A 24,694-nucleotide genomic window follows, 5' to 3' on the forward strand; every position below is an offset into this window, starting at 1 on the left:
TATTATTTTTTAAATTTGCACTTGTAAACTAAAGTACTTTGTAATAAATAATTGGTTCATTAGTTAGATCAATAAATGAAATTTATCTCATCATTTACTGTGGGATGAACTTTCTTCTCTGCTTTTTACCTTGAAAGGCTGCAAAAAGCAGCCTTGTTGTATGGGTTGTATTATAGCGACTAAGTTGTGTTTTATTTGCTGCTATAATATATACATGTGTATTAACTTATTAAAAACCTTCCCCATAGATTAAATCCCCACAGATTTATCCAGTTGTTTTTACAGATAACTTGAAAGTGTCCAAAAATACTAGGGCTCTGTATAAAAGTATGATATCTTCTCCAGTTTAAATTTTGCTTTCTTATTTCAGAGGTACAAAACTCCCTCAAACTATGGTGTCATGAAATTTAGGGGGAAAATTTTGAAACTGAACAGAAGATTAAAAGTTGTCACACTTAATACCTCCATAATGATGTCTCTGACATGTTTTATTACCAGTACTCATCACTGTAATTGATTTACAGTAATTTAATTGAATTAGTACTTATAAGGAGTTCCACCCCATAGCCCCCCAACACACATGCACCCAGTTGTTTAAGCCTGTTCTTATGAGTGCACAAGGAAATGATGGAACTAAAAGTTCATTACAAAGTCCTCTCTGCCATGTCCTGCTTGTACAGGATCTGGTATTTGGAATAGTGTTACATGTATGTTGAGTTGACCTAAACAAGCTGCCAGATGCTGATCTCTTGATTCCTACAATTGCATAGTAAGAACAAAGTAAATGTGGCCTCAACTGAAATGTACCATTGTCATGCCATGCAGTGAGCCTTGGAAAAAAGATTTATTTGCCTTCTTTATGGTTCAAAGTGTGTTCTTCTGTTACCAGCCAAAACATGTAGCAACTAGTGAGGGAAAGCGCTTGTTCATTAATAGAATTGGCAAAGTTTAATGCTTTGTTTTGTGGGGTTTTTTTTCCTCCTTTTTCTCTTTAAGGTGATGTACTCTTGGCCACAGCTTTTCTGTCCTATTCTGGTCCTTTTAACCAAGAGTTCCGCAGTCTGCTGTTAAATGACTGGCAAAAGGAAATGAAAAGCCGAAAAATTCCTTTTCGTAGCAACTTGAACCTCATAGAAATGCTGACTGATGCTCCAACTATCAGTGAATGGAACCTGCAAGGATTGCCAAACGACGACTTATCCATACAGAATGGAATCATTGTCACTAAAGCATCTCGTTATCCTTTATTAATTGATCCACAAACACAGGGTAAAATTTGGATTAAAAATAAGGAAGGAAGAAATGACCTTCAGGTAATAGAAATGCTTGTGCTTTCATAATCCTTAAAAACTCTTAGCATACAAGCATTACAATTCATTGATTTGCCTAATGCTTAGGAAATTACATTTATACAAAAAGTCTGGTTTGAATATAAAGAATATCTCAGATATATTTTAGTGGATTTGAGATTTGACTAGAGGTGGAAGTGTATCCTTTAGTGCCAGTGACTCAATTTGTTTAATGAATTAATTTTAATGGAACATAAACTTTGGAAAATAGGCTGGATGGGCAATGCCTGGTAATAAACATGTTTTCAGAGTAATGTAATTGTTAGGAAAAAAACCCACCAACTAGTTGATTAATACAATTTCATGTAAGTGCTTATAAATGAAAAATCACAGTGAGATATTTTTTCATCTTTTAATCAGAAATTATTGTTAATTTTTGTTGTCTTAGTATGGATGTCAACTCCTAAGTGCTCTGCAAATATGCAGGAAAGATGTAGTGCTACAAAGTATAGTCTGAGGCAAGATACACAAATTCAATTCAAACAAGAAAATGTGAGGAATTCCTGCAATTATGATTACACCAATAAACCAGCTTAAAAAAAAAATCCCTGAAATCCATAGAAATAGTTTGAGGTGTGATAAAAGAGTGGCTCTGTGAATATAACTACCACTTTCATGCTGATTGTTATCTAGGTGTGGAAACCTTTAATGGTTGCTTAGTTATAAAAATGGTTATTAGTTTGTTTACAGCTTTATTAAAGTCTAAGTTGGCTGTGCTCTTTGAACATGTTGAAAATCCCAGTTATACTGGGGACTATTTAAAGCAAAGGCTTATTAAGGTCCTGTTCCATATAAACCTCTAATTTTCAAGGGTGAAAAAAATCACAGAAAAATACTTATCTTGGAATTGACCCTGCTGCAGTTTGACTTGGAGATGTTATCCAAGATAAAATTGAAGGTGCTAAAAGGTTCCTGTGAATTTTTCCTGTGAAATTCTTGAGTAGTTGCACTCATATGATATCAAAATTGGAAGTGCTTAGCACTGCTTTCCTTCTACCTTGGCAGCTGCAAAATAGAACTTTGCATTCCATGAGCTCTGGCAACAGGGTTTGCTGATTTTACCTTTCCTTGAGCTCACAATCATTGTATTCATACTAGTCTACTCACAGTTTCATAGCTTTTGGCAGTACTTTAAAGAAAATGAAATAATTTTTAAATATCAAACTAAGAAAAAGATTGGTAAAAGGGACTAAGGTATTGCATTTCTGTTTTCAGATCACTTCTTTGAATCACAAGTATTTTAGAAACCACTTAGAAGACAGCCTTTCTTTGGGAAGACCTCTTTTAGTAGAAGATGTTGGAGAAGAGCTGGACCCAGCACTTGATAATGTTTTGGAAAGAAACATCATTAAAACAGGTTCAGCCAACAAGGTAAAAATAAAACAAGTGAGGAAACATATGGAAATTCCCATTTCCTCCCTTCCCCTCCCCACAACCTCTCTTAGCAAAAGAACTCCTAATAAATATAGGACTGTAAAAAATTAGACTCATTTAAACTTGATTAATGCTAATGAAAGAAAAAATAAGGTAGGGTTTAAGTTCACAAATGGTTTATATATTTAATGCATAGAGTTCCTTATTCCTTTGCTTATGACAATTTTTAGAAGTTGAAATAATTTTTGAATGGGCCATTTAAGGTGGTCCTTGACTGGTCTCAACAAATTGTTTGCATCAGATGTATGATTTAAAACTGGATTTTTATGCCTTTAAGCGGAAAAATGTAACCTTTTTCCCTATATGCAGTGTCTGAAAAAGTGTGTATTGGCTCTTATTATTTCAAGACTTGTTTTTAAAATTTTTCTTGAGGTCAAAGTTGGTGATAAGGAAGTGGATGTTATGAGTGGCTTCAGACTTTACATTACTACAAAACTGCCAAATCCATGTTACTCTCCTGAAATTAGTGCTCAAATCTCCATCATTGACTTTACTGTAACCATGAAAGGTCTTGAAAATCAACTCTTAGGCAGAGTCATTCTCACAGAGAAGCAGGTAAAAGAATTTATTGTATCTCTTTTCCTGTCTGTATTTCTTATATTACCTGTAGAATGTTTTACTTTAATTTATTACTCTCTATTCCCATATTGCTAGGTAACTTTCTGGCTCTCTCTATTGTGATTATTCTTAATATAACCTATTTGTAATGGTTTAAAAAGTGGCACAGAAGCAATTGACTCATTCATGTGGATGTTTCTCTGTCTCTTTATTGTTGCAACTGTACTGTATTAACCTTATTTTTCCTGCCTCAATGAGTTATAACCTCATGAGAATGGCCTGTGAAAAGCAAAAGGACCTGAAATCAAAACTGATGTTCTGTCTACAAACCCTGAAGCTCATGGCAACATAACCTAATGCAAAGAATTCAGACTTAGTTACTTCCTTGCTCCAAGGGGAAATGGGCTACCTACTGATATCATTTTGACATTGCAGATATATTAGTTGAGGAAGTTCAGGTTGAAGATGCCTGTCCCAATCAAGCTGCAGTTCTGGAGGGAGGCTAATTGGTACCTTTTTTACTATGGAACAGCTAATCCCTGTGGCTATAATTTCAGGCAATGTTCATGTCATCAGAAACACTATGCACCTATGACTGTGTATTTATTGGTGTATTTACTGAGATTTTGGCAATAGTTCCAGTTTACCTTCACTAGAGAGGAATGACAGAAATATCTTTGTTTCCTTATTGTGGCATCTGTTGAGGTACTCCCATCCTTCCAACACCTCCCTCTGCCCCGTCAGCGTAAGATTTTTCTTGTTAATAGACTCAGTTGTCTTTTTCACATTGAGTAGTTGCATTTCATTCCCAAACACTGCATGGATCTCGTGAGGGAAATCACACTCAATCTGTTAAGGTCTGTTTTTTGTCAGACAGCTTCATTGCACCATCAGCTTCTCTTCAACCATTGACAGCTTGTCAACCCACTCTGTAATGAAATTATCACTGTCTATCTAAAACACGCTGTGATGTGTATATTCACAAAGCCTTATGCAGAAATTCACTTCTTGGGCCTTGAAATACAGTACATTCCTCCAGGAGACAGTTTATCAAATTCCTCCAGTCCTTGCTGTTGCTGTATGCTTGCTTGGAGGACAGAGAAAAGGGAGGAGCTTGACATTTCTCAGAGGAATCAAGAAGGAGATGGAGAAGTAACACTCAGGTTGGAACATGAAGAATTCTGATTAGATATTAGGGAAAAAATAATTACACCGAGAGAGGTCAAACCCAGGAGCAGATTAATCAAGGATTTTGTGGAATTTCTGTTCTTGGAAGGGTTCGAGCTTCACCTGGACATTGCCCTGAGCAACCAAGCTGTTTAAGTCTGAGCAGGGGTTGAATTAGTAATTTCTGTAGTTGCCTTCCAAATTAAAATTATTCTACTATTCAATGGGCTCTTTGTCACTAAGTGGGAATGTCTAATAAATGGACATAGTGTGCTTTCTCTACCAGCTTCTCGGAGTGTTATACTCAGTACTGTTTTGTTTGAAACCACCTGAGAATATTTCCTCAAGATAAATGACAAGTGGACCACTTGACAGGCAGGGGAACAGAATATACTTACTATGTTGCAATCTTCTTGGCCTCTGTTTATACACCTTGTGGTTCAAGGTTTCCTAAGGAGTCAATTTGAATACATCACACCATCCAAACACTTTCCTATGATGTCTAATGATGCATCTTTGGGAATTTGGGGGTTTCTCACATAAGTGTCTGGATTCTTACTACCTTCTGCAGCCTTTGGTAGGAGAGTGGTGGAATTATTTTACTGTGAGACTGTTTGCCAAATGATTTGAGTGGTATGACTGCTTGGTGACATCCAGTGTTACAATGTATGTGTGGAATTTCTGTCCCAGAAAGGGAAGAGAGTGTTTATCTGAAATCAGAGTTCTTCAAGATTTTTATGCACATTTCTATCCTTCTTCCCATTCTACCATGTCTTATATGGTTCTGGTCTTAGAATGAATGAGGTTTAGACCTCTAGCAAGAAATGGGAGTGTTTAGGTCTTAGAATGAATGACTTTTAGACCTCTAGCAAGAAATGGGAGTGTTTAGGTCTTAGAATGAATGACTTTTAGACCTCTAGAAAGAAATGGGAGTGTTTACAGCATGGTATTTAAAGTTTCTGCAAAGTCTCTCTGTTGTCTGCTATGCCCATTAAAAGAATCTTTGCCACATATAGCTCACAGAATTAACTGTTTACTGATAGGAACACTGATACTGATTTGTTATTTTCCACCATAATGTTAAACCAATTGCAAGATACAAGTGAAGCATAAGGTCAAGGGCAGCTGGTATATCTGTATAAATTTGTTTCTACTATATTTCTTGGAATAATAGGATTTGAAAGATTTGATATATGTCTGAAGGTAGTATGACTTATGATATTCTAATGATATAATTATTTTGATAAATTGGCTGTTATGTAATTTGACAAAAAACTTGTTTATTTAGTGTCATAGATAAGTCAGATTAGTAGTGGGGTTATAATATGCAAAAATTCTTTATGGCTTTTTGAACTTTTGCATTCTTTTATCAAGACTTTTGCTGGAAAAAACCTGAACTTTTGTAAGGAATAGTTGATACAAATTCCTTTACTTGTGAATCACTTTGTGACAGGATGATGTAAGCTATGTAGCAGCTTTCATATTTTATGAATATTAGCAAGAAATAGCATTCCTTGGTACAGTTGGTAAAGTGTCATCTGCTTGTGAAAGGAACTCCATAAAACTGGATTTGAAATAGCCTCTGGTGCAAGTTCCTTGAATTTATGTATGTGGTAACTTGGCTTATTTTTTCTGCATCCTTAGTGCTGTGACTAGAAATTTTTGAAGATATGAAGAAAGCTTTCAACTGTTTACACTTTCTGATCTGCAAAAAGCATTTTAAGAGCTTAATAGACAATTTTTTTTTTCATTAAGGTTTTCATCTAGGGTTACTTCATTTTAGCTTGGTAACTCTGTTTCCAACTTACTTCTCAGGCTCTTCTTGTGAGGAGAATTGCTTTCTGTTTTTATGAAGCATTGAAGTCTAAACTATGTTTAAATTTTCTGAGCTCAGCAAAACATGAAATTTAATTTGGTGCAGTATGTTAATTATTATATTTAATTGGATGATAACTTTCTTTCAATGCTATTTTTTAAGAAAAAGTTTCTGCTTCATCAAACTTGCATGAAAAAATGCTTCATGAAATTGTTACCTGTTTTTCTTCAGTTCCACAAAGCAGCAGTTGATTGAAATGCATATAACTGCAGTTTTCTTGTGTATTTTCATCACGTTTTGCCAGAATCTTTTTAATAAGTTATGTTGTATTTGCATTATTCTAAAATAATTGTCCCACTAAATATTTTCTACTTGATGATGATTATGATGTTTCAATATACCAAGAAAAAACTCTAAATCTGATAATAATAAGATGATTCTTCTTAATTTCCTTTTTAAGGTCAAAGGTCATTCTTTAAAACAAATAATTGCTTGAAGTAGGAATGTAGGAGGAGAATGTAGGTTGAGAAGGCCAGAAGTTTAGAATGTGGAAAAAATTAAAAAAATTTAAAAAGTTGTAAATGTTTTTCAAAGCTGTGTAAATGAAGACTACTCAAATGGGGGAGTAAAACCTTTCCTTAAGCCTTGATAAGGGTTCAGGTCTATTATGTCTCTAGTGCTATATGATAGGTCATGTATTTCTTAATGTTGTCCCTATTTCTCTGGAATATTAGCAGCCAGTAAGCAACATGGAAATGGACTTGGCAATGACAATGGAACTTCCAAGTTTGGAGAAACATTGTTAAAATTATTCAGACCTCCGTAAACTTTGTGAAGTATTTATCTAGACAGATATTTATCCATATTTATCTAGACAAATATTTCTACCAACTGGTTCACTTACTGTTCATTTGTAAGATTCATATTAACCTTATCTTACAAAAAACTCTTAACCCATTCTCTCTCTTTTTTTTTTTTTTTTACTTCACTGTACTGAAACATTTAGTTATGTTTCAGTAAAGGATTTTTATCTCTGAAGGACTAATTTATATTGTATTGTTTTTAAAGATTAATTTTAAGAATGAACTGAAAGGACTGTTATAGCTGAAAAATATTTTTCTAGAGATTTAAAGTAGCTGTTTTTTGAATGTAAAACTCGATTTACAGTTATCCATCTTCTATATTTGGGCACTGGAAAAGAATCTAGGTACATAGACCACCCAGATTATATTACTAAATGTCTAAAATAAATAATTCTAGTGAAGTAACTCATACTTTCTTAATCAATGAAGCATTTTAGTGAGAGGCTGAAATTATCACTGTTTGATGGAGGAGTATTGGCACTTCTTGAAATATCTGATGCTTGATTTGATGACTAAGCATGGCTATTGAGTTTTCAATATGGCAATTGTAAAGCAAGGCATAAATGAGGATAAGATTACATGGAATAAAATCCTATGTCTGGAATGGTGTTTGCATTTTTCCTTTCTGAAACTGATGACAAACAATTGTGAACTTGTTGTTCTTTCAGGACATTATACAAGCATCTTCCATAATATTTGTAGAAATTATTTGTTAATGCCTACTTATGTAGCAGGTTCAGATTCTGGCAATATATCTTGTGTTAGAAATACCACTGGAATTCTTTCCTCAAATTAATTCAGTTAGTCTTGAACTACACTGTTTTAGTAGGATCAGTATTTTTAAGATAAATTTTTTATTATTATTTTTGATTGCTCTTCTGTTTCCCAAATATTACCATGAAATCCAATAGGAATTAGAGAAAGAAAGAACTGATCTTATTGAAGATGTGACTTTGAACAAAAGGAGGATTAAAGACCTAGAAGATAACCTTTTATTTCGACTTACAAGCACTAAGAGTTCTCTGGCAGATGATGAGACTCTACTAATTGTATTGAGTAACACTAAGAAGACTGCTGAAGAAGTAACACAGAAACTGCAAACTTCTGCTGAAACTGAAGTACAGATCAATTCAGCCCGCGAAGAGTACAGACCTGGTGAGTGAAGGTAGTCAGAGAAGACAAATAGCTAGACCATATTTTTAAAACATCAATACTTAGAGTAAGAGAAATTGTGGGATGAGATCAGGAAGAGCAAAATTGGTGGGAGAGATCTGTGTTTTCCTGTAAGTAAAATGTATCCAGGAGATGTCCTATTGAGCTATAATGGAGAAAATAGTCAATGCTATGCCTCATGTGGAATTTACAAAATTGAGTGAATTGTTCTCTTTGTAGACCTCCCATTGCTCTATAAACAAGCATATCAGTCATTAGGGTGTTTAGGTAAGTATATGTTTGAGTTCAACATGTTGACAGAGCTTATATAACATTAAGTACTCTCTATATCTGTTCTGATGAATACTTCACCATTTATTCTTTGGTTATTACAGTCAACAAATTTCATGAGTCTTTTAACTGACAGGTAATAATGTGAAAAAAACAGGGGGAAAAGTAGTTCTCTGTAATTGCCTGCATTCTACGAAATTTGTAAGATAGTACAGTTAGTGTACCAGAAACATTGCAGATTTTGTAAAATCTTTGCATTTAAAACTGAATGACTACTGAAAAGAAGTTAAATCAGTGCTGGGTAAGTTAAATCAATATGGTTCATTTGAATTTTATGAGAGTCTTGTAAAAGTCTGTAAAAAGAAATTTGTTTGGATACTTAAACAGTATTTTAAACAGTCATAATTTTTATGTGTTCTGCTGATGATCTCAATATTGCAGATCTCCAAATATGCTTGTATTTGAAAATTGGACTTTACATAGTTTACATTAATTACAGAAAAGATTTTTTTTTCCCCTGATGTATACATGAGGATAAAATGAATGATTTTATTATTTTTCTGGCAGAAAAGAATAGAGAAACTCGAAGATGTTCAGTTATCATTAGTGTTAAAATCAGTGTACATGTTTTGGAGAGTTAAAGAGTTCTGCTCTGCGTTTCTGCTTTGAACAAATTTTTCTTTCCCTCTCTTCAGTTGCAACTCGAGGTAGCATCTTGTACTTCCTTATCACAGAGATGAGCATGGTCAATGTCATGTATCAGACGTCGCTTCGACAGTTTTTGGGGCTTTTTGACCGCTCCCTAGCCAGGTAATTTAGCTAACAATAAGTATAATTTGTATTTACCCAGTCCTGGAGGTGCCTGTAGTACAGTAAAGTTTTATTGTAAACTAATATCAGAAAGAAGACTCTTGCTTCTTACAGTCTTGACCAGGAATTGTCAGCTTAAATACACATAAAACTTTGTCACTTAGCAAGGCAAAGACCCTTCTAATGTACTTACAGTCCTTCAAAATTTATTAGATAATAAAACCCCATTATACTGCATTGATTTTCAGCTGGGCAAAAAGACTTGATAAGAAAGGATTTTTTTGTTGTTGCTGTTCCTTCAGTCTGGAAGTTATTGCCAGTTTGCTGTCTGATATTCTGTTTGTGATCTATTATTTTTCATGTTTTGAAAATACTGGACCATGGCCTTTTTCTTTTGCATAGTATTCCCTTTTATAAAGCCTAAGAAAATCAACTTTCAACTGCAGACCTTTCTTCTAACAGGTCTACCAAGAGCCCTATAACCAGCAAGAGGGTTACCAATATTATTGAACATATGACATATGAAGTATTCAAATATACTGCCCGAGGACTCTATGAGGAGCACAAATTTCTTTTCACATTACTGCTTACTTTGAAGATTGATATACAAAGAAACAGAGTGAAGCATGAAGAATTTCTGACACTTATTAAAGGTGGGAACTATGAATTATAAGGAGAGCACATTATTATAGAAAATTTATGTATTTGTATCTCCTAGCGAGCATGCTCCTTTCTTTTTGCACATGAGAAACCACTCAATTGTAAGAATACGTGTTTATCATTCTGATCTGGTGACAGACAACATTGTATGGCTGTTCTAATTTATAGCAGCACACTGAATATTGATGAATATATCTTTGTAATCATGAGAATTTGAAAGGAATATTTTGGTCTGCTGCTCAAATATCATCAGGTATGTGTTTAACTTAGAAAAACCATTATTGTACTAAACAGAGTAACTGCAGCAAATAGAAGCAGAAAATGATGCTAACATTTTAAAAGAACATAGTAGTCTCAGCTGCATATAACAAGGTCATGGCTTTGGTCTTAACTGCATACAAGCACTGAGTTCACTTAAAAGTTTGGATCAATTTTGTATTAGCTTTTCAAGACAGTTTACAGGCAGCATTTATTTATGGATTATGTGTGTGAATTTTTCCATGTTGAATCTTCAGAATATCTTTTCCCATAAAGCCTTTATTTCCAGGCACATTGCACAAAAACCAGTAAAGCCTCAAAATAGAAGTTGGTCAATACTTCTGTTTAAGGTACATAATATTAAAAAATAATATTAACTAACCAAATTGCAAACTCGGCTTAATCAAATATGGCATGATTTTGTAAGGTAGAAAACCTCTGTAACATCATGATTTAAAAACTGGATTATTGTATTTGTTTTTTCCCTTTTATTTTGTTTATTTTTCTTTGTCTCTCCAACAGTACTAATAACTAATTTCAATTTCTTGCAGGTGGTGCTTCCCTAGACCTTAAAGCTTGTCCTCCTAAGCCGGCTAAATGGATTCTGGATATGACTTGGTTGAACTTGGTAGAGCTCAGTAAGCTTGAAGAGTTTTCAGATATTCTTGATCAAGTACGTAAGAGCTTTTGAAAGTTGATCTCTTATTTGATGAGTAGTTGTCTGGTAGCTATCAAGCCATATGGTGGAAATTGATTTATTTTATGGAAGAGAAACAAAAGTGGCAGCAAATAGCCACAGTTATGGCCCTGACTGCTTAGCAACCTATGTTGATATAAAAACTCAACCACTCCCAGGAAAATAAGAATAGTGTAGAGTGTTTACACTTTATAAAATTATAATAGTTTTGGATTGGGATTCAGTTTGCCATTACCCAATTAATACATTACAACTTTATTTTATTCTAGTTATTGCATTATCTTGCACCCATGTTGTGCTTTCTTACACTATATTTTATGATGATTCTTCCAGTATTTCTCTGGTTACATGGAGTAAACATTAGGGAGAAGGTACATGCTCCACATGCTCTCTCATTTGGAGAGCAATTGTGTACTTGGTGTTCTCAAAGCTGTGTCTGTGGCTAGCTATCCATATTCTGACATAGCTATGCTGTGATATCAGACTATAACATACTGATTAGTAGCTCCTGTTTTCAGAATATGAATACTCCAGGGTGCTGCGTTCTACAATAGCATACTTATAATCTGATATTTTACCCTGTCATTTTCAATAGCCTTATTACATTTGTGGAAGAATATCAATGCTTGGGTGTGGATTTCAAGTCTCTGACTCTCATAAAAATTTGCAACCTAGTGGCAGTGCAAATATGACTTGTCTGTTTAGTGATATTTGCTGCTTTGATTGTATAATTGCAGATTTCCAGAGAAGAGAAACAGTGGAAACTCTGGTTTGATAGTAAGAATCCAGAAGAAGAATTGGTGCCTAGTGGCTATGGTCAATCTCTGGACTCCTTCAGACATCTTCTTCTTATCAGATCTTGGTGTCCTGACAGGACCATAGCTCAGGTATATTTATATAGCCTAGATGGTCTATTCAGATATCATTAGAATAATAGTTTTCAGATTGCAGGTTAGTACTGTCTTATATAATGCTAAACACCTTTTTGCAATGGACCTTTATGTTGTATTTTCTGAAATTCTTTTCAGACCATTTATGTATTTATTACAAGGGCAGTGAAAACAAAATTATTCCAATATATTGAGCAAATATTATCCACTGTGGTGGATATCACTGTGGTGATTTCTGCTGGAATAATATGTGTTTATCCAGATCTTCTTTATTAGTTCAGAAGATACTTTTGGCTGTCCTTGCTTACTCACTAGAATTTTAGAAGTGTCCCCATGTTAGACTGAAGTCCAATATTTTAATGAACTTGACTGGTTGAGGGAAAATTGAAAACGATTTAATTAAGAAAAGATTTCTTGCATGGAAGAATTAGAACCACTTTAGAAAAATCTTTAATAAAGTCTGCTCAAAGCTCTCAATTTAAAGACATCTATTAAAAATTACAGAACTGAAGTTTATTAAATAGACCTTTTTTAAATAAAAAGAATCTTCTAGAAGCCTATTTTTAACTTTTATGTTCTTCTCCAGTACAAAAGACCAAAAAATGATAAAATTATTGGCAATTCAGAGCAATTAATGATGTTTTACTGAAATTGGAAGTGTGGTATTAATTTTATTGATACATATCTTTAGACATTGTGATTGGATTCAGAGAAAATCTCACCAGTAATTGGTGTACTGCAGTCAATATGTTCAGCAGTACTCTATAAAGAATACCTCTATGATGTATGCTATGTGTCCGAAACAGATCACATAAGATTAGTTTCTCTCTACTGTTATTGGGGCAAGGTAAACTTTCATCTTTTGATGGTTTTATGAAAACTGATAGTTTATCAAATGTTCAATGCTGAATGTCTTTTGTCTCTGAGAGGTAACCCAGAGGTATTAAGGGGAAGATTTATCCAAGACAAGAGATGTGTGGGGGGAAAGTACAAAAAAGATGATCTCAAGCTGTTTGAAAGAGCCTTTTCTATTTTTTTGTGAAAAAGAATAATAATCTGGAATTTTAAAAGATAAATAAAGAAGGGATAAGAGATGGTTTTCACCTGTTCCTTTGGATAATCTACTTAGTGATAGTTATTTTAATCGTTACTACTGTTAATTCATTGCTTATTTAACTGTGGAGATGAGAAAGGCCTAAGTGCTTTGGAGCCCATCTTTGGTCCTTTTCTCCTATTTTTCTAGATTTTGATGCTAAGAGTTGCACTATCTAATGGAGATATCCTTACATCATTAAAATTTTTCTAAAGTTTTAGAGAACTTATTATTTTTATTATACTCTAATTATAGTTATTATATATAAAATGCATGCAGATATATGTAATATAATAATTATTGAAAAAAAACCTGACTGTATAAGGCTGTAAGAAATAACAGCTTCAAAGACACTATGATGTGCTGACATGGAAAAATAAACTTGTTGCGTATTTGTATTTTTGATATAAATTTTTAGCAGCCTATGGTATTCAGTTGAATTTTTGGTAGCATTTACACTGGGAAGAAAGCATTATAAAATGGTTAGGTCACAAGTTAAATTTACCCTTTTTAATACAGGCAAGAAAATATATCACTGACACTATGGGGGAGAAATATGCAGAGGGAGTCGTCTTGGACTTGGAGAAAACATGGGAAGAGTCAGATCCACGTACTCCCCTCATATGCTTTCTTTCCATGGGCTCTGATCCTACGGACTCAATAATTGCTTTGGGAAAAAGACTGAAGACAGAAACGTGTTGTGTTTCCATGGGCCAGGGGCAAGGAATCCACGCTCGTAAACTTCTACAGCAAACAATGGCTCATGTAAGCAACAAAAATCTGAACATTTTCCTCTCTATATTAAACACTTAGAAATAAAAATCCTGCCATGGGATAATGTTACTTGGTGGGTAGTTAATGCTGATGCAAATCCCTAAGTTTATTTGTATGAGAGTCCTAAGCAAGAGAACTGTATTTTCACACTCCTTCGGTTTGCTATAACAAGCTTCTTGATACTGTGCAGATACTTTTCATTGAAAATGGAGTGCTTTTCATATAAAATGGAGTTTTATAGTTGATTGCAGACTGATGGACATAGCTGAATTGATTTTTTTGGGTTTTTTTTTTATTATATTACCAGTAAATATTCTTCTGTAGGCATTTCAGATTACATTTTCAATTTTTTATTTTCAGTAATATGGAATTATTTTGTTAAATGAAGAAAATGAATTCCAAATATGCTATTGATAGTTACATAAACTTGAGAAAAACAAGGTAGTATAGCAAGTTATTTCATATTACTGTAGTCTGAATTTGGACTTGTGAGGGACAGTCTGGTAGCACAGGCATTTTGCAGGAAGAGGAATTAAAGAACAAAACTATCTGTATAAGAAACTTGAGATGTTCTAATTTGGCATGCTTTGTGCATCAGGTGATACTACTGCTGTGCCTGCTGATGTAAAAATACTGATCTTACTCTCCTGTTTTATGAGCTTCTTTATATAACCTGTTTTAGTTCTGCTTCAGATTCTTGTTTGATAACTTCACATAAGGAACTAATTGACCAATCAAATGAGAAGAAACCCATTTAAAAACAGGGCAAAGGAGCACCTTTTGTTTAGTTAAGAGAAATGCAGTTACATTCCCTCACTGTCTCACAAGCCCTCTTAGTGAAGAGGTATATGAGATGCCTATAAAAGAACTAAGGTAATTAATATAAGAATGTTTGGCATCTATTGATTGATAGTAGTAGATTAGTTATAAATGCTTATTTGGTTATTTTCCAAGCCTGGGACACTTGTGAGGAACAAGGTTTAGCAGGTTGCTCTATGGAGCTACTCCTGAGCTCCCTTATGTAAGTCAAAATTTATTATTTTCTATCAGCACTGTAGTCATGACAAGTTATGTTTTAAATGTATTGAAATGGAAAGGGTAGAGACCGTTTGAAAAGACCAGATGAGACAAGTAGAAACCACTTGTTCAGGTGAAAAAACCAAATAAGATAACACCATCTTCAGAAGAAACAGCCCACAGCTTAGCTCCCTTCAAGGAGTGATTTCAGTTTTTGAACAACCTTGATAACTTTTAAAATTCTGTTGTTTGAAACTAGGGAGGTTGGGCACTTCTGCAAAACTGCCACCTTGGACTTGACTTTCTGGATGAGTTAATGGACACTGTAATAGAGACAGAGACTGTTCATGAAAGCTTTAGACTGTGGATGACAACTGACATTCACAAACAATTCCCCATCACCCTTCTTCAAATGTCGATTAAGTTTACCAATGAACCACCTCAAGGGCTCAGAGCTGGACTAAAGAGAACATACAGTGGTGAGTGCTAGAATGATTTAAAATTAAATTTTGGACTGTGATACTATTGTGTAGTCATGTTAAACTGGTAGTAAATGTAAGCTAATATGAGCAACTGTTCACAATGATGCCAAGGCACATCTTAGTTATTGTTTTGAAAATTAAGAAGATGATTTGCTGACATTCTTTTGTCAGAATTAATTGGATAACAAAACAGGGAATGCCTTTTCTCAGGTTGTCTTCTAGTATGTCAGTTCAAAGTGTTTGAATTTTTAATATTCTGTCTTTTGGCAGAAAAATGATATGGTTGGCTATCAATTGCTCTTTACGCTACATAAAGGATTCTGTGCAGAAAGCAACTTGATGTGAATTCAACTATTAGTAAATTGTGTTTTTTTCCCCCTGAAGTTTAATCTTTTATTTTGAACAATATAATAACATGCTTTAAACTGTCTCCAGCACAGAACACTTTGTGGGACAATAATTTACCTTTGGGAAAGGCAGAGAGCCAAGTGAATACCTCTAGAGTGATATTTTAGCCCTGGTTTCAAGTGACTTTGAAAAAGACAATTACAGTGATTCTCATAAAGCCCATTTGCAATCAGTAGGTGTCAGCCAGGATTTATTAGATGCCAGTAAAATGGTGCAATGGAAACCACTGTTGTATGCTGTAGCCTTTCTGCACTCCACCGTTCAGGAAAGACGCAAGTTTGGCTCTCTGGGTTGGAATATTCCCTATGAGTTTAATCAAGCTGATTTCAATGCTACGGTGCAGTTCATTCAAAACCACTTGAATCGCATGGATACCAAGAAGGTAATTAATGATTTTGTGAGAAAGGTGGATTAAGATGATGGATCTTTCTAGTAGTGGAATGTATGTAAATGCTTCCTAATAACTGAATGACAAGAGTGATTTTAACTTATTGTTTTACCACAAATATTCAATATTTCAAGTATATCTGTCTCTACAGCAGCAGACTTAGACTTGTAATCCAGTGCATGTTTAATTTCTGTATTAACCTCAACATTTAAAAAAAAACACTTTTCCATCCATCTCAGAAATATAAACCTTAGCAGTATAGACCTTCTTTTCAATTCTAATTAAGTCAATTAGTTTAAAAGGGATATTTCAAATACTCTTTTGTTTAAATCTATTTTGAGTAAAAATAAGCTTTGCCCCCCCACCTAACTTTGCAGCATGAAGAAATCAAAAGTTGTTTTAAATGATTATACAAGAATGTCTCCTATGTTTCTCACTTTCATATGGTCAGTTGTCATACAGAGAGGTCTGTGACAGAGCAAGTTGCATTTGGCATTTTAAGTGAAAGGAGAATTCAAATATATATGTAACCTTTTTGCTATCTTCAAGATGCTCTTGAATTTGTTGGTGAATTCTATTTTGAGAAATCCTTGGAGGTGTTCTGGGAATGCAAGACTATAATGCAAAAGAATAATAGGAAAGCAACTTTCTTTCAAGTGGGACAGACATGGTACATCAGCTGTTTTTTCTAAGGCAGATCTAAGTAAATAAGAAGGGGATTGGCTGAAGTCAGTGCTTTCTGCTTGGTTTTAGGGGATCTCTTGGAGTACTGTTTGTTACATGATAGGTGAGATCCAGTATGGTGGTCGTGTGACAGATGACTTTGACAAAAGACTCATGAACACATTTGTAAAGATTTGGTTCAGTGAAAACACATTCAGTCAGGAATTCAGCTTCTACAAAGGATACGGCATACCCAAATGTACTATGGTGGATCAATACCTTCAGTACATACAGGTTGGTAAATGAAAGCTAATCACTTGTTTCTCATAAGTTCCTAATTCCCTATAATTTTTTCTCTTTTTTCTGAGTACCTGTATTTTGTCTTTCATTCACAGATTTTTAAACTGATTTCTAGCAGTTTGCACATCTATTAATGACAGCTAATTATTGTTATCAATGTTATCATCTTCATGACAATAATATGCATTTTCTTTTTCATGCATTTTGCTTGTGGGATGTACCTAAAGGCACAAAGTTATTCAAGAGGGATGGAGTCCAGACATTGGGTACAACCTCTTTGAAATGAAAGGTCTAGATATATGAGAGTAAAAATTTTTTTTTAAATAGCATATCATTGTTAAAACACAATTTGTTTGGTGTGATTTGGACTGGGGCATGACAAATAGACCACAGCAAGTTATTTGGCATAAGACTATTTGAAGAAATCTAGCTTGTTACTTAACAGTAATCAAGGTTTTTTTTCCTGTTTTTTATTTGGTTTTGTTATGTGTTGAGTTTTATGTTTTTTGTTTTTTTTTTTTTTGTTTGGGGATTTTTTGGGGGGGATTTATTTTTAAATGATTTGCTTCTAAATCTCCAGTTGTACTCTTCTTATATTTTACTATGTAGAGCCTTCCTGCTTATGACACACCAGAGGTGTTTGGTTTGCACCCCAATGCGGATATCACCTACCAAAGTAAAGTTTCCAGAGATGTATTGGACACCATCCTCAGTATTCAGCCTAAAGATAGCTCTGGTGGAGGAGGTGAAACTCGAGAGGCAGTTGTAGCCAGACTGGCTGATGATATGCTGGAAAAACTTCCTGCTGATTATGTACCATTTGAAGTGAGTGAATGAAATTCTGGCAAAAACATTTGCTCCATCTTGCCTTTTACGGATTTTAAAAAACCAAACCAACAAGCCCAAAACCCCAGAAACTTTTCTAAAAGCATGTTTGAATCAATTCATACAGGCAATATTTTGTATTTTAAAGAAGTTTGGCAAAGCTATTAATGTTTATAATGAAGTCATTTCATGTGTGCTGAAGTGCTTTTGTAAGAACTTTTTCAGAAATATTAAACCTGTTAATGCTTAAGTTGTCATTTGCACAATGGGGGAGGTAGGATCATTAGCTTATAACTGAGGTTGTTGACACTATAAAATTTCTAGTTATGTTCATATAGCTGTTTATTTGTTAATTTAACACTTTTGATTAAAAATGTATCAGTGAGTTTGGTTAGAATACAAGACTGCCTGGTATGGTGGTAGTTCCCAGGCATTGCTGCTGTGTTGAAGCAAAGTAGCTGGGGCAAATACTCTTGATTGGTTTGTTCAAAAAGAACCTCAGAACTGCTTGTTGGAACTAAAGCTGAATTCTTTGAACTAAGGTAAACAGCCTACAAGCTCTTTCAGTGGCATTAGCTCAAAGACTAAATCATGACTTGGACTGAAAACATAGCCAGTCTTAACATCACAGATTTCTCTTGGAACATATCCTGTGTTTCTCTCTCACAGATAATTCAAGGGAGGCGCCAAACTGACCATTTAAGCTCATAAATAAATTATGTTATGTCTCAAAGATTACATTGGGGCCTAACATTGACATAAATCCAATTTTGTTTTTTTTCACTTCTATTGAAGGATCTTTGGTTTTCTACCAACAGGTAAAAGAAAAACTAAAGAACATGGGACCTTTTCAACCTATGCACATATTTTTGCGACAGGAGATTGAACAAATGCAGAGAGTTATTTCTTTAGTGAGAAGCACTCTGACTGATCTAAAACTTGCCATTGATGGGACAATAGTTATGAGTGAAAATCTGCGGGATGCTTTAGACTGCATGTATGATGGAAGGATTCCTGCTAGCTGGAAAAAGGTAGGTGTACATCACTTGTTCTGGAAAGAAATAAAAAAGCTATTTCTGAAGACTAGATAAAACTGCCAGACTTAGAGTAAACATTTTTTTCAAACTGTTTCTCAGAAGTGTTAACCAGAGCTGTGCAACTGCTGGAATAGATTTTGTGCTAAATTAAACATACTCAAAACAAACCTTCTTTCATTTATGAAAACTGAAATGAATGTGAAGGATGCTGCTATGTGCCATTTTTACATATTGGCAGTATGAAAACCCAGAGAGAGGAGAGAAATTTAAAATGTGATGATGGATTTTTAAAATTAGCACCCACATTAATGACTAAGATGGTGTTATTCATTGGACATATATAATTATTGGACATCCTTTTCTGGGTTAAGTAGAGGTGGCCTGTTCATCTTGGTCAAAATCAGTGCACTTTGACTTGGAGCAATTGCCACATAATTACAGAATAGTAGATGCTGGAAAGGACCTGGAAAGATGCTGGAAAGGAGACAGTGTAGTTTAATCACACTTTCTAAAGCAGGCTCAGTTAAATCAGGTTTCCCAGGAGCCTCCAGAATCACAGAGGTGCAACCCATTCCACTATTTGATCACCTTCATAGTAAAACCCAACCAATCAATCAACCACCAGCCAAACAAACAGAGAACTCCTTAAGTTGAAACAGAATTTCTGACATTTCATCTTGTTCCCATTGCTTTTTCTCCAACTACTGAAAAGGATCAGGCTCCGCCTTTTCTCCTCCACATGAGATATAAACATATTTAAGCCTCCTTTAAGCCTTCTCTTCTCCAAGCTAAACAATCCCAGCTCTCAGCCTCTCCTTATGGAAGAGAAATTGTTTTCAGGGATAATTAGACCTGTTACCAGCAACTGATGGAAATAATTTTTTTTTTAAAGAAAAAAGTGTTGTTTTTTTTTTTGGTTGGTGTTTGCTTGTTTTGTTTGTACTGACAAAGTGTTTTCATGGTAGAAAACCTAGATGTAAACAGATGCTTCACAACACAGCTATATCTCTCCATAGTCCAAGTTCAGCTTTTCTTAGGTTTTATTCAGAAGCATAAAAATGCAGAACAGTCTTACAGAAATCATGTTGTCTTGATATATTGACCTTGCAATTATAAAGACATGTATGCAATTTTTCTTTTTAGCTTATACAGCTGTTTAACCTTGCAAAAATGTCATAAAATGGACAATTCCACAGAGAGCATTAAACATGTAAATGGAATAGTAGACATGAATTTAAACAGAGAAAGAATTTCCTTCAGGTTTCGGTGGGATGCAAAGTATAAACATCAGGTTAAAGTTAAGATATGATAGATGATCTTCAAATATGCTTTGCTAATAATATATTGTTTATTACCATGGGAGGATGTAGCTTTTCTTGACAGCAGTATGCTATTTTAAAACATGTTTACTGTTTTTAGGCATCTTGGCCTTCCAGTACACTTGGTTTCTGGTTTACTGAGCTTCTAGAAAGAAACCACCAGTTTTGCAAGTGGATTTTTGAAAGTCGACCCAACTGTTTCTGGATGACAGGGTTTTTTAATCCTCAAGGATTTTTAACTGCAGTGAGACAGGTAAATTGTGTTTGAAGTCTTATTCTGCTTATTTTTTCGCATACTTTTAAAAATAAAATGTATTGTCTGATGAAGGATGAGTTTATACACATGGAAAGATATGTGACTGTGTAACATTTCCTGAGTGAACTGTTCTCCCTTCACACATACTTGGTTAGTATAACAACCACTTATGTGTTAAATTATGTGTCCTGTGTTGACCAAGGCCCAAGTAAGTAGAGGCTACCTCACAACATTATTAAGGTAGACTAGAAAAATATAAAGTCTCATGTTTCCATTGGGATATCTCTGAGAATGGCCATTAAGCCCATGAATTTGCCTTTTCCCCCCCTCTCTTATGTTCTGTGTTCAGTACTTACCTGACTGGAGACTGGGCTGAAAAGCTATTCAGAATTAGTCTTACATTTCACTGCTGCTGTTCAGTAGCTGATTAAGTCTTTCTTCAGGAAGTGGGAAAGACTTTCCTTTTTTTTAATGCATAGAAGTATAATATTTGATGTGTTTGCTAATGCATGTACATTGGTTTGGTGATTGTGTGGCTGTTCAGCAACTTTTTTCCTTTAAAAGGAAACAATAAATGACTGTGTTGGTCAGCATAAAGGGACATACTGGAGACAGTAAGCATCTAGAATGTGAAAAATTAAAAAAGAGCACTCAGGTGAAAATACAATGGGACCTCAGGAAAATAAAAGCCCAAACTTTTGCAGAAGAGAATGAAGATTTTTGATGTAGGAAAAATATCCCCTCCTACTCTGAGGTCTGGGTAGTGTGATCTAAAATTTCAGGCATATAGCCTTGGAATTATGTAAGAAAATATTTCTTTTGTGTGAACAGTCCTAAACTGGGACTGTCTTTTGCATCCAAGCTCATGGAAAAGGTTTACTAGCAGGACCCAAACCAGCTGGAAACTACAGAATTTTCTGGTTCCGTACAAAGGAACTGTGGATATGTAACAACCTAATAGGCCAAGTAAATACCAAAGTGAGTTTCTGGGCTTTGATGTGAGAAAGATCCACAATGATCACTGAGCTATAAATCTTGAGTTCTTTTAGATCATCCATGTAACTGCAGTACAGGGCAAGCATTCATTCCAGTTATTTCAAAGAAAGATTTTTGAAGCCATTGGAAGACCGGGATGAAACTTGGGTTTGCCACAACTTATTTGCATGGCATGGTAAAGAACTGGGCAACTGAGAGTTGCATGTTGTCCAGTGCATCAACTAACAGGTTTTTTTTGCAGTCTATTTACATAGCTTTATAGCTGAGTGAGTTTTTACTCATTAAGAATACAGTTACTGAAGAGTAGAGGTGCAGGAAAAGGAAGGTAACTCCAGAAAATATGTTTCACTTACCACATGGAGGTAATGTTTTCTCATCTCATCAAATATGTGAAATTTTTGTGTTCACAAGAGCTGGCTATATTGGCATATAGTGGTTGTGTTACTTGGTATCGTTTTAAGATACTTTATATAATAGAAAGAAATTAAAATTGAATATAGTGGCAAAAGTACTGAAAGCTTTCTTGTTGTGCGATGCCATCATTCCCTTAGAGAAAAGTCAGACTTCTGTGAACATGGATATTGTAAAGGATTGGTGTTTTTTTTTTTTTTTTTTTTTTGTACTGAAGACGATATTTTATGACCATAAAAATTTATTTCTAATAACTGCTGGGAAAAGGGGTTCTGAGGTCATGTGAAAATTTAACCACCTAACTTTTGTCTGGTTTGGGCAGGAAATAACGAGAGCTAACAAAGGATGGGCTCTTGACAGTGTAGTGCTGTGCAATGAAGTCACTAAATGGATGAAGGATGATATCACAAGCCCTCCTTCAGAAGGTGTCTACGTGTATGGGCTGTATTTAGAAGGAGCTGGTTGGGACAGAAGAAACATGAGACTGACAGAATCTAAGCCCAAGGTGCTCTTTGAGCTGATGCCAGTTATAAGGATATATGCAGAGAATAACAGTAAGTAACAGTATTGTAAAGGATGTTAATTCCATTGGATTCAAGGTAACGTTTTATGTAACTGCATTGGAATCTTTTGGGCTTGCAGGGATTTTGTGAGGCTGTTACTAATCATTCTATACATAGCAAATCTCTTTCAAGGTGGAAGACTTCCTAGACTTCCATTGAAAATATGTTTCAGGCTTGCTTCATAATTGATAGTAGGCACTTTTCCTAAGATTTAGATAGGTCTCTACATGTGGTCTTAATGGTGTTAAGAACTTTATAACAGGTAAGCTGTATGTACATATTGACAATATGTGTCCCAGACCTAAAATGCCATTTTTCTTATACATGATCTGTGTAGCCTCCATAACAAAATCTAAATAATCTTTCACTCATACCAAAACTGAATGTAATTTTTGTATATATATATATAAAATATATGTATGTGTGTATATACAACATACAAGATACTCATGGATTATATACATACACACGCATATACATATATACATATGCAGGTATATATTGTGTTTATAGATAATATGTTTATATATATATATAAATACATATGTATACACACATATATAATGTGTATATTTATAAAAACTTTTCTTCCCAGACAAGTCTGACTTTGAGCTCATGGAAGCAAACAAGAGGTGGAGTGAGGTCGTGGGAGATGTTTTGTCTTTGAGGTGGTAAAGGAATGGAAAGAAAACTTAGGAGGCTTAAGGACAGTGCTGGGAAAATATGTAATTTGTCTTAATGTAATGAGTTTTTGCATATAGAATAGGACATGCTGTTGAATAGGGATATAAAACAGAGCAGAATAATTCACTGAAGAACATAAAATTGGAAAACTTTGTTGAAAAGCATTCCATCCCTAAAAGCAAGTCTTGCTAACATGCTATTTTGCATAGCTAATGTTTTATAAAAGGCATGATCAGCAGCCAAGATACTAAATAATGAATACTGAAGTACTGAGAATGACTTGACTACTGTTCTAATTCTGCAGTGAAGTAGTTGATGACTGGTACTCTCAAATATGAAATATATTTCAAACTAAGTTTGTAAGTTACCAGGTCAAAAGTAGGGAAATTTTATTTTGGCATAATACATTGATAAGAAGTAATGTTTGGTGGGCAGATTGAACCAATAAGAACACTAATTACTCTAGTGTCCATTTACATATATTGGTTTGCATCAGTTCCTAGGTGCTCATGTTAAACCTAAAGATTTCAAACCATGTATGTCCTTCAACTGGCAATAGCAAATAGAAGGCAAAGTACTATTGAACTTGGATTCAGTTTTCCATTTACCTTATGATCAATCCCTTAGGGCCCCATTTTTTCAACTTAGTTTAATTGCTCTTTATGTCTCTTCTGTCTTTTCAGCTGCAAAGGATCCGCGTCTGTATTCATGTCCAGTCTACAAAAAGAGCAGTCGAACAGACCTTAATTACATTGCTGCTATGGATCTTAGAACCCGACAGCCTCCAGAGCACTGGGTACTGCGTGGAGTAGCACTTCTGTGTGATGTCAAGTAATGCTAAAAAAAAAAAAGGTTCCCAGGAGTTATTTTCTGATTTTAAATGCAAACATTATTGTGTAGTTTGATACACAATGAAACACTTCTGAAAATATTAGTTCTAAATCATAGACTCCATTATGGTGTTTTTATAAAATTATTCCCAATAAACCTATACAATAGGCTTATAAATGCTACATGTTATAGTGGTGTTAACTTTGGTGTCTTTGAAAAATCATGACAAATATTTAGTGCTCCTATCATTTATGTGTGCATAAGCACTCCTCCTCTCTGCTTAATTTTACCTTGAATAAAGATTAATTGATTTGAACATTGTTACTTTTTGGTAGTAAATATTCTTGTATCAGAACTTACCTTCAAGAAACTAAATGCAAAGCTTTTTTTTTTTTTTTTTTTTTTTTTTTTTTTTTTTTTTTGTATTTGTGTATCTATGGAAAACTAAGCCCGATTGCTCATTAATATTAGTTAAAATTCCTCGAGATTATGTTCCAAGATTTATTTCCTAGTTGATTGTTTGCTTGCTGTATAAATAAAGAAGGTAAGGCTGGAAAAATATCACGCTTTTTTCACTACTTGGACAACAAATTCATTGTGTTGCATAGGAAAACAAGCATCTGACAGCTGCCAAAATTTCTTACCATCTGGCTCAGGACTCATAAATATATAATGGATCCGAAGCAATACATAAAAATGAAT

General features: G+C 34.4%; 1 protein-coding gene across 1 annotated transcript in view; it reads left to right on the top strand.

Annotated features, from left to right (window-relative positions):
• DNAH5 (dynein axonemal heavy chain 5) overlaps window positions 1-24,406 on the top strand; it is a 134,011-nt gene extending 109,605 nt beyond the window's left edge. Inside the window, exons 63-79 of the mRNA XM_058023017.1 lie at window positions 997-1,313; window positions 2,565-2,720; window positions 3,156-3,338; window positions 8,099-8,342; window positions 9,326-9,440; window positions 9,903-10,093; window positions 10,910-11,031; window positions 11,793-11,942; window positions 13,558-13,803; window positions 15,089-15,308; window positions 15,896-16,101; window positions 16,861-17,064; window positions 17,680-17,895; window positions 18,714-18,926; window positions 20,352-20,504; window positions 22,237-22,468; window positions 23,845-24,406. Of these exons, the coding sequence (XP_057879000.1) occupies window positions 997-1,313; window positions 2,565-2,720; window positions 3,156-3,338; window positions 8,099-8,342; window positions 9,326-9,440; window positions 9,903-10,093; window positions 10,910-11,031; window positions 11,793-11,942; window positions 13,558-13,803; window positions 15,089-15,308; window positions 15,896-16,101; window positions 16,861-17,064; window positions 17,680-17,895; window positions 18,714-18,926; window positions 20,352-20,504; window positions 22,237-22,468; window positions 23,845-23,996 (3,320 nt within the window). The 3' untranslated portion in view covers window positions 23,997-24,406. The remainder of the gene's footprint in view (window positions 1-996; window positions 1,314-2,564; window positions 2,721-3,155; window positions 3,339-8,098; window positions 8,343-9,325; window positions 9,441-9,902; window positions 10,094-10,909; window positions 11,032-11,792; window positions 11,943-13,557; window positions 13,804-15,088; window positions 15,309-15,895; window positions 16,102-16,860; window positions 17,065-17,679; window positions 17,896-18,713; window positions 18,927-20,351; window positions 20,505-22,236; window positions 22,469-23,844) is intronic.
• Window positions 24,407-24,694: the final 288 nt, after the last annotated feature.

The sequence above is a fragment of the Melospiza georgiana genome, chromosome 1 (assembly GCF_028018845.1).
Source record: "Melospiza georgiana isolate bMelGeo1 chromosome 1, bMelGeo1.pri, whole genome shotgun sequence".
NCBI lineage: Eukaryota > Metazoa > Chordata > Aves > Passeriformes > Passerellidae > Melospiza > Melospiza georgiana.